At 39.9% G+C, this 10,575-nt stretch overlaps 1 protein-coding gene across 2 annotated transcripts; it reads left to right on the top strand.

The window, feature by feature from the left end:
* Positions 1-2,614: 2,614 nt before the first annotated feature.
* Positions 2,615-10,008, top strand: PIGH (phosphatidylinositol glycan anchor biosynthesis class H). 2 transcript variants are annotated; one of them, XM_088145609.1, is made up of 5 exons: positions 2,615-2,849; positions 5,143-5,352; positions 6,240-6,323; positions 8,861-8,904; positions 9,717-10,008. In XM_088145609.1, the coding sequence occupies exons 1-4, from the start codon at positions 2,670-2,672 to the stop codon at positions 8,882-8,884; spliced, it is 498 nt and encodes a 165-aa protein (XP_088001735.1). In that variant the 5' UTR covers positions 2,615-2,669; the 3' UTR covers positions 8,885-8,904; positions 9,717-10,008. The 2 variants fall into 2 exon arrangements, with proteins under 2 accessions (XP_088001735.1, XP_007442234.1); XM_007442172.4 differs by lacking the exon at positions 8,861-8,904 and having other exon boundaries at positions 2,618-2,849.
* Positions 10,009-10,575: the final 567 nt, after the last annotated feature.

Genomic DNA, 10,575 nt, shown 5'->3' with positions numbered 1-10,575 from the left:
TTCGCCCCTCCTACCACGAAAACCAAATTAGATATCTACTTTTTTTTTTTATTATTTGAAGGAAAATTGGGCTCTCAGGTTAATACCGTATACACGAGCGAGGTGGGGCGGGGGGACAACTCACCTTGAATTCAGCGCAATTTATTTTAGTGGGTCGTTTGAAACCTTTAAGGATGCGGGACTGGTTGGCTGACTTTAACTATTCGAGTTAGTATATAACAGAATTCTCCGTTCAGACAAATAAGCTTGTATTCTAATGAGAATCATGCAAACTTAATTTAATCATTTCCAGATCTTGATCAAAGTAATGAGACTTCTTTCCATCTATGGAGGGTAGTATTGCAGTGCTGGGAAAGGATGACACACTGAGGTTATTTATGTAGAAGCTGGAACCAGCTTCTACAGAAAGTAATAAAAACCCATCTTAAGGGTGACCCCTCTTATTCAGGGTCTGGCCTTGCCCGTCAGGTTGGCTAACTCTGTGCAAAAGCATCCCCAAGTGTTCCTGCACTTGAGTTCCACCTGTTTCCTTTGTCACATTTGCAGCCCAAGAGCTCAAAGAGTGGATTGTTATACACGCTCCATCTACACAGTCAGCCTTCATGACTATACCTGCTTACCTCTCACAGGTATTTTCTGTGCGTATTGTAGTCTCTGGAAATAACCGAGAGCTGACCAGCACCCACCCATCTACTGTTTATATCTTTTGCACTCCAAAAGCATTGCCAACTTTCCAGAAAGCCACTTCACAATTGTTCTTCTAAGGAAAGTAGGGATGAAAAGAAGTTACTGATGTAGATCAGGTTATGAAGTGTAAACTGTCCAGCCCCATTCTGGTGGGCACAGACTGAATGAAATCTGGCTTTGCTAACTCTCTAACATGTTAAAATTCAGGACTGTTCTCAAAGAGTTCTCAGAGTTGTTAGTAGAATTAACAGCGCCAGGCTATAAAAGTCTATTCAGAGATCAATCTCATTGTGCTCATTGGATCTTACTCACAGCCAGGCACACGTGCATAAGACCACAGGCTTACTTTCTTCCTTCCACAGTGTTTAACATGGGATTAGTCCTCCCACGTTTCCTCACTTAAAAGAGGTTTGCCTATATGTTCAGCTATTTTCATAGGTTTAATATATTTAAAAGTAAATGTGACTTTTTAAAGAGTCTGGCTATTTTATTGCGAACCACAAATGCAAGTCATTCTCTGTATATGATATAATTAGGCTTTGAGTTCAAAATGCTGTATTTAGCCACAAAGTACCTGACCTTGATAGAATCTTATTTTGTAGATCCCTATAGGTTAATCAGCTTCCTCCAATCAGAACATTACTAAAATTAAGACTCAGAATTTCCAGCTAGCCCAAGGCTGTTTTGTATAAAAAACTGGGATGGGAAAGGCAGGATTAAACTATGTAGTCTGAGCCACAACACTTTTTACTTTCAGAACAGATTATTAGGAGATTCTACACTTCGTGGAAAGTTACTGTCCAGGTCATGGAAAAATACTGGACTGTTTTGCAATCATTTTGCTAATAGACAGTTCCAAATGATTTAACTCCCAGATCAGATAAGAAGAGATGATTATTGCACAATTTTTAGAATTTTACACTGAATTTTATTGCTAGTTTTCAATTGTAGATTTTTCAGAGTTTACAAATGTATTTGTGATTTGTTATAATTTATGAGCTTTTGGTACTATTCTGCTTTTGAAAAATAAAACAGGCATAAAAGAATAATGAAATATCTGTAGCATATGACACATTTATTAAAGTACATTGCAATTGAACAATGCAATTAATTCAAGTAATTCAAGTAATTAATTCAGTAAGTACTAATTATGAATGAAAAAAGGAATTAAGGAAACCACCATGTGAATAAAACATGAATTATTGTGAGCAAGTACATTTTTATCAAGTAGCCTATGAGATAAAACAATACATGTAAAATTGTCTCACAAACTCTTTCCAGGAATGACACAATGCTGTGTCCATCCCCACCAAGCAAATTCAATTCATCTTAGAATCTATTCTTTTGTCCTGATTATTATTATTATTATTATTATTATTATTGAGAAGCAACTGAAATAAATGATTTGTGCAAGGAAAAAAAATGAAAGTATTCTCTTTCTTTTAAATAAATACCACCACCCTTGGAATCAAGAGGTTTTCTCATTCATTTATAGTTTTTCTAATCTTTTCCCCCAGATCAGTGCGTAGTTATTTCTTAGGAATAATTTTTACAAGGTTCTTTTTGTGGGGCTGTGCAATACACAGGGCACGGGACCAGTCGAGGTTTAGGAGAAAATCAAAAGCCAGGAGAAAGCCGGATCATCTCGGTTTCCTGGGACTGAGAGCCAAGAACAGCATACCGCTGCTCGAGAAAGAGAAGACCAGGAGGACGTGATGCTTCGGAGATCTTGAGCGGGGCAGCTGTCGTTTCCTGCGCTGTTGCCCGGTTGCGCAACGGCAGGGAGCCGGCGGCCGAAGCAGTCAAGAGAAGCCCCCTCCGGCGACCGGCTCGCCAGCCTCTCCAGCACAACAGACAGCTCCTAGCAGGGGAGAGGCGGAGCTTCGCTACCACCGAGCCGCAGCCGGCTAGAGGGAGCGTAGGAAAAGAAGAGCCGCTCTGCGCATCTGCGAAGCGCCTTCGTGTAGCTCCCCGACTCGGAAATGGCGGAAGAGCGAGGATACCTGGCGGTCTCCGGGGCCCGCATCACGCTGCAGTGCCTCCACCACAGCGCCTCCTGCCGGGAGTTCCAGGTGCGCTGCCCGCGGCTACAGCTACGCTCTCTGAGTGCCGTCACGTGCTGCGTGTGGCTCGTGGCTTATGGGCTCTTCGTCGTCAGCCAGGTATCAGTCCGGCCGCCGCTCGTCTTCGAAGCGGGCCCTGAAGCCCGAAGGAGGATCGATTAAACTCGGGGGGGGGGGAGTGAGGGGCAGTTAAAGCCCCGCCATTACGAGGGAGCCCCCCCAAATGCTCAGCGGGCAGGCAGTGCTTCGCCCCAGCCTTCCATCCCTGCCCCTTTTGGATTGCTCTACTCTGCTCGGCTCTTAGTCTATTGAGTTCAGTAGGGATTATTATGCCACTTTATGCACCTGGATTTAGGGGTCATTTGCACCTCTTACGTGCCCTGCATGAAGATGCCCCTCCTAACCCTTTGTGAGGGATATTAACTCATGGCACTGTCTTCGACCGTTCTAGCCCACCCTGGTGGCAGCCACCGCCCAGCTTTTCTCGCTCCTCTTCCGGTGTTTTTCAGCTTCTGCTAGCGCAAGCTGTACCCGGTAATCAAGCCGTGGCAAATTGTTCCGAGGTAAGCTCAGGGACGGCCCCCACTCCGGTCCCTGGCCACTGATTTTCAAGGCCATTTGTCTTTTGGCAGCAGGAAACTCCCCCTCTGGCAGAAAGTCATGTCTTCTAGTTCTCTTGCCAACCCAGGGGGAGAGGAGAAAAAACGGTATGAAAAAGGAAGAAGGGAAGGAAATGGGTCTTCTGCTGCCAGTGCTCTCATCTCTGTAGGAATGGAGAACTGGCAGCAAAGGAGCTGTTCTCCACCATTTCTCTCCCCCACTTTTCTGTCACCTGCAGGTGGCAGGAGCAGCAGGAGGTGAGAAGGAGGGGAAAAGTGTTTTGGTGGCAATTCTTCCAGAACATTTGCTTTACCACAGGGGGGATGCCTTCAGAGATGCTCCCCCCGCAGCACAGCTGCCCACCTCTCCAATGACTTAGAAGACTGCTTTAAAAAAAGCCACCTACTGCAGCTTAGGTGCTGTGACCCCTAAAATGTGGGTGAGCAGGGTGTGCAACTGCATTTCCATGCTGCCAGAAACCCCACAGAAAAGCTGCCCATGGGGCTTTTGGTCAGTAACTGGATCCCAAGGAGGGGTTCCCCGTTCTGCCTCTCTCCTCCCCTGCTTCATTGCTAAGGCAGAGTAGGAGATGGAAGTACAGCACTTTGGTCAGTTGGCACAGCCTTCCGCCACTCCCCCTCTGGGTAACAGCTCTTCCGTGCCGTGCAGAAGAGGCCTCAGAAGCAGTACCGCCTAGATTCAGTGGGCTTATTCCTGGGTTGTATGCATGGGATTTTGGACTTAATTAGTGGCCTGCACCCACATACCAGAATAAAGTTATACCCATTTTTCAGATGTAATTAATCTACATGCTCTTCAGATGCAATCGAGTACATCTTCCACTATCCATAACCAATATACCTGTCCTGATTGCACATGTCTAGTGGCTCTGGAAGACACTCAGTTGAGCAACAGTTGAACTAAGAAGTTCTCAAAAGTGAGGAAAGAGCATGACTCTTTTCTACATTCATCTCCTAGCATTTCAAAATATTCCTTCTAATGTCCCATCGCCTTATGCTCACCTCACCTACCTCAAAAATCCCCTTAGGTGGAAATATACAGTTCTAGCACTTTGAATAGTTCATGATCCACCTTTTTCCAAAAAGATCTTTAAGCAATAATTCAAATATCTTCTGATTTATTCATCTAGAGTTGCTTAATTAAACCTGCAATCCAGTGTACAATGCATCAAATCCTGTGCAATTAATATGATTCTCTTTCTAAATGAAAATGCATATGATTTCGGTGCAGGTTAGAAAAACCTACATATCAGGAGCCTGCCAGGAAAAACAACAACTAAATGAAAGAAATTCAAAGATGTTTATGACCTCCTTGGAAGTAGTTTGGATTTCTATCTTATATGTCCAGAGAACTCCTAAACTATCTGCATTATATGTAATTACCAGTGTCATGTCTTCATCCATCCATCCATCCATCCTTGTACTTATGCTTTAAGAACCTATATGTGTTCTTATTTTGCCAGAAATGTATATTTTTACAGTTCGATTTTCCATTTTTACCTCTAATGCAATAACAATAATATATATTTTATGAAAGCCAAATGTACAAAAAATGTACAACTGTGTTTATGCAACTATTGCATCTGCATAATTTCATTTTGTACTCTTTAATATAGTACATGAGCTGCTTATTTTATATGGATTTTAATGGTAATGAGCTGCTCTTCCTTTGGAAGTCTTGTCTTATACTGATGTCTTCAATCCACTAGATAATTATATAGAATACAAACTGGCTTTTGTTTGGTCCATTGAAGATTTGTTTTCCATTACAGAACAGTATGGTGCTCTCTGCTTCGATATTTATCACACTGATTGGGTTACTTGCATACCTGCACTTTGTGAAAATTGACCAGGAGTCTCTGCTGATAATTGACTCACTTGGAATACAGATGACCTCATCCTACGCATCAGGGAAAGAGAACACAACCTTTATAGAGATGAACCAGGTCAAAGATGTGGTCATCAATGAAGCCATTTATATGGTAAGGAAATTCTTTTCCCTACACTACTAAGTAATTTTATTCAAAATGACAAGATATAACTCTTGTTAAGATGTTAAGATAAGAAAAAAATTGAATATTTTATGTTCTTATAGAGAGGACTCTGAGGGAAAAAAGTTGTGCATGTGCTTGTTCAACATCATAAAATACTCTGTTTCACTGCTTATTAATTTTAAAATGGGAGGACTCTGAAGGCAGCTCCATCAATTGATCGTAATAGAATTGGGATGGTTCTGGAACTGCCCAGCCATGAGAGCAAGTTAAATTCTTGATTCAGTTGGCAGATGGGTAGTGTGGGCAGCAGACTTGTTTGCTTTCTTGTCAAAAATAGCTAACTGCAAATTGCTTTCTGTTTAAAAACCACCATACATTTTAAGATACTAGTCCCTGGAGCTGTTTCAACAATCAGAAAATGAGTGAGAATGCAGTAAACAGAGACCTGGTATGCAAAGCCTCAATGTTGTAAATAATCTTTTCTTTAGCAAGCCATGTTGCTTCATGCGAAAAGTTAAGCCATAAACTGGCAAACTATGCCTTAGCACATATGCGAACCCAGACATAGTCAATAATGAAAACTTGAGGTGATTGATGAGATGAGAGTGGGTATATAAAAAAGCTCTGTTCTGAGATTGAAGGAACTCTTTAAAAAAGGAGGCTTATGTGTGGTCAGTTAGTAGTTGGAAGCGTCTCTATTCATATCTGAATGCTGTTCTAAAGAAACCCACTGACGCAAATATTATTTCCATATGTATCTGTCCATAGAACATAGCGTGGATAGCAATCTCTTCTACGGGATTGTTGTTTTAAGAGCAGACTCTAACAGCTGGTATAATTGCTTTCTTACTATCCTATTTATATATTGCTTTTAGCAAAAAGTTATCTACTACCTGTGTATCCTTCTCCGAGACCCTATTGAACCTCATGCTATTTCTGAAGTAGTGCCACTATTTCAAGTAAGTTTAAAGTGTATTCCTGAAGATGTTAAGATTGCTGTTCCTTGATATTACACCATATGTTTTGCTTGCTGAAATGCCCCTTGAAAGCCATCTGTTTGCTTTCAATATTTCTTCTGTGGAAAATACATAGAAATTGTAAAAATATTAAAAATATTTTTTAAGTTAGAGAACAGCATTTTTACGTGACCTTTTTCTCAATCCAATGTTCAAGAACATAGAGTATGTGTTTGTTTGAAACTTACTGACTTGCAATAACTATGCCTTTAGATAAAGCAGTGACGTGCTCAGTTGAGCATGGACTGACTGCTGAACTTTTTAGATAGTTAATTTTGCACAGGTAGGTGGAGTAGTAACCCTTGTCACCCTTTGATGCATTTAAGTTCTTGTTTTTCTCAGTTATGTCAACTCTAAAGAATACAATTTACCACCTCACTGAGCCCATTAACACTTCTATAATCACGTACTAAATTAACCTGTTTTTCTATGAAACTTCTAGATGTACTGTCCACAAAGAGAGTTTCCAAATGGACTTTATTCTAAGATGTTTTCAGAAGGTCAAAAATAGCTAGAGAGCAGAGAGTAGAAAATTATTGAGTAGGTTAGGAATAATCTATAGATACATTACCAATAGAAAAGAATATTTGTAGCTCACATTTGAACTGTGGAGTCCTTGGTGCTCTCTGAGGTTGATTGTTTGCTTGCAGATGTTTCATTACCCAACTAGGTAACATCATCAGTGCAAGTGAGTGTGGGGTTTGCTCCCTGCTTATATATAGTAGCTTGCCCTGCCAGTGTTGGTGGAGGTGTGGTTTTCTCCTTGGTAGTTCCTTGATTAGTGTATTGTTTTCTGCTTGATTGTTTCTCTGATGTTAATCCTTGCTTATCTGTTGTTGGTTGCTGGAGAGGATGTGTTCTGGTCTTTTTGTTTCCTTCTTAGCTTTTTTTTTTATTGTCTCTTTTGAATGGTGTGTAAATGTGGTATATCTTGATGTGTCTATTGATAGCTGATTTGTCTGGATGCCAAGCTTCCAGGAATTCCCCAGTGTTTTTGGATTTAGCTTGGTCTAGGATGGTCACATTTTCCCAGTTGAAACTATGGTTGAGTCTGTCCATGTGTTGTGAGATTAAGGAGTTTTCATTGTGTCTTCTGATTGCTAGTTGGTGTTAATGGAAGCGCTCTGCTGGTCTTCTGCCTGTCTGTCCTACATAGTGGCTGTTATACACGGTGATGTCATGTGGTGGTAATAGTCTCTTGGGGTAGTGTGCTGTGGATATCCTGATCATATCCTTCCTGGATATCCTCATCAACAGAGGATATGACAGCAAATTAGAAATGCAAGTCTGTTGAAAAACAACCCACACTAACCAAGTGCTCCATTACCAAAGTAATAACCCAACCTCCCACAAGAGGAGCTGTCTAAGTACTTTATTCAGATGAGTACAAATGCACTGCAGCAACCCAGAACACCAGAAGAAGAAAACAGACCGCCTATACAACATCTTCCAATAAAATGGATACCCATGCAACTTTATCAAAAAGTTCCTGACCGCTCAACCCACAACCAACACAAGCTATGAAAAGGATGACACTGCCATACGTCAGAAACATCTCAGAAACCAGGCTATCAGAACCATACAGCATCACTGTAGCACACAAACCATAAAGCCCTCCAAAACATCTTAAGTAAACCAAAAGAACCAGTAGTCCAAGAAGAAAAAACAAGAGTCATCTACAGTATACAGTGTAAGGACTGTAACAACCATTATGTAGGACAGACAGGCAGAAGACCAGCAAAGCACATCCATGAACACCTACTAACATTCAGAAGATACAATGAAAACTCCTTAATCTCACAACACATGGACAGACTCAACCATAGTTTCAACTGGGAAAATGTGACCATCCTAGACCAAGCTAAATCCAAAAACGCTAGGGAATTCCTGGAAGCTTGGGATTCAGACAAAACAGCTATCAATAGACACATAGAGATAAACCACATTTATAATCCATTCAAAAGAGGCAATTAAAAAAAAAAGCTAAGAAGGAAACAAAAAGTCCAGAACACATCCTCTCCAGCAACCAACAACAGATAAGCAGGGATTAACACCAGAGAAACAATCAAGCAGAAAACAATACACTAATCAAGGAACTACCAAGGAGAAAACCACACCTCCACCAACACTGGCAGGGCAAGCCACTGTATATAAACAGGGAGCAAACCTCACACTCACTAGCACTGGTGATGATATCTAGTTGGTAATAAAACATCTGCAAGCAAACAACCAAGCTCAGAGAGCACCAAAGACTCCATAGATACATTAATTTGTTTCTTAGTTTTTTTAGCCTAGTTCAGTAACAGTGAATATTATTATATATTGATTATTCTTTAGCAATATGTTATAATATTTTTTGTATTAATGAAGATGGAGTTCTAGGCTGAAGAAGAAAAAATCAGTTGGACTTAATGAATTCAGGCCTTTAAAAATTTTGACTTTTCCCTCTAATTATTTATTTTTTCTCATTGTATCTTCAGATATGCAGGCAGTCCCCAGTTTAAGAATGAGTTCCATTCCCAAGGTCTGTCCTTAAGTCAATGTGTATGTAAGCTGGAACAGTATTATTGTATAATACTGTATAAGTAGTATTGTATAATTAACTCGAACCATTGTGTATTTAACTCAAATCATTGTGATTTAACTCAAATTTTGTTACAATAGGCTCCTTCTTAACTAAGGGTTGTCCTTAAACCAGGCGTTCTTAATCCAGGGACTACCTGTACTTCTCTTGGAATCAGAAACTTACAGTTTGGGAACAAAAATTGTAATTCTTTTTGTTTTGTTAGCTGCCAGAAGCCTTCTAAAGATAGGAGATGGATTTATATGAACCAAATCCTCAGTATATCTAAAGCAAATACAATGTTCAGTATGCAAACATTAGGGTTAAACATGAGGTAGGTGCCATAACCATGGAATCCTGGAGCTGTAGACTAGACTGGGAAATCAAAAAATGTCTTGAAAGCACATCATGTCAGACTACTTCCATAGTATTGCCAAGAAAACTTCATCAATGTGTAGCTGGTGTAGTCACCAAGAGTCAGGTTTGACTGAAAGCAGACTTTACTTATGAATGAATATGTATATGATAGTCCTGCTCCCAGTAATCTTTTTATACAGAGCGCTAAAATTGAGTTGTTCATTTGGCTTTCTCTCCAATATCAGGAAGATTAATTTATCAAGGAACTCCCAAGTTGGGGAAGTTTATAAATGTGTTCAGCTGGTTGTTGTGGTTGTCCTGTAAAATACGAGAAGCCATATTAAACACCTGTTCTGTGTCAAACTTTCACATGATTTCAGCTTCAAATTCAAATAAAATGTCCTCTTTATTTATAGAGCTCCAAGCCACGTCTAGACTGCCTTGTAGAAGTATACAAAAGCTGCCAAGAAATCCTGGAGCAGAGGAAAAAGTCTTGATATCAGCTTTTAATCTGAAACTTTTTTTCAAGACAGAATAACCACAATAATATAATTTTCCTCTCAAGGTATTAGGTAAAGCTTTACAAGGTAAGCATATTAATCTTCTTGGCTATGTTGATAACTAGTAAGAGTGGATTCAAATCCACCAAGGAACTGAAAACTGCTAGTGCCTTTTTGAGCAAGGATTGAACGTGCAGCCATGAAGAAATGTTACAGAAAAAAATTACTAACCCAGGTTCCACATTTTCTTCAGTCAACATAATGATGTAAGAAACTCAATGATAATCCTTTTTTTCTGTCAAAAATTAACCCTCTCTAAATGACTGGAAATCTACAAGGAAGGTTCAGCAGAAATAGGATGAAAATAAGGGATTTTCCCTTTCCTAAATAAAATTCTATGGAAGAATGGAATCTGTCCCTATTAAACTTTGTTTTCTTATAATGTTGAGTTGTGAGATATGCTTACATCCAATAGTGTTCCTTTTACAGTCTTAATTTTGTTCATTAGCTTTACATTACTTGTATTAATGGATTTTGATGATTGTAGAAGTAGTTTCCGGTTGGTAGGCGAGATCATTTGTATTTATGGAATTCATAAGCAGTACTGATTTTTCCTGGCCATATGAGGATGAAGTTTGGTTTTACAAAAGGCCCACTGGAACATTAGACACTTGCTTCTTGAACAATAGCTCCTTCTGCCCAGACATCTACACCTGAAGCTGCATTTTTTAACTCAAAAGCTGAGTAACAAAACTCCTATTAAAAGAATACAACA

Source organism: Python bivittatus, unplaced genomic scaffold, assembly GCF_059951505.1.
Source record: "Python bivittatus isolate LINGU-HERP-01145 unplaced genomic scaffold, Pbiv_v1 ctg000480_np1212, whole genome shotgun sequence".
NCBI lineage: Eukaryota > Metazoa > Chordata > Lepidosauria > Squamata > Pythonidae > Python > Python bivittatus.
This window is presented reverse-complemented; position numbering and strand designations above follow the sequence as displayed.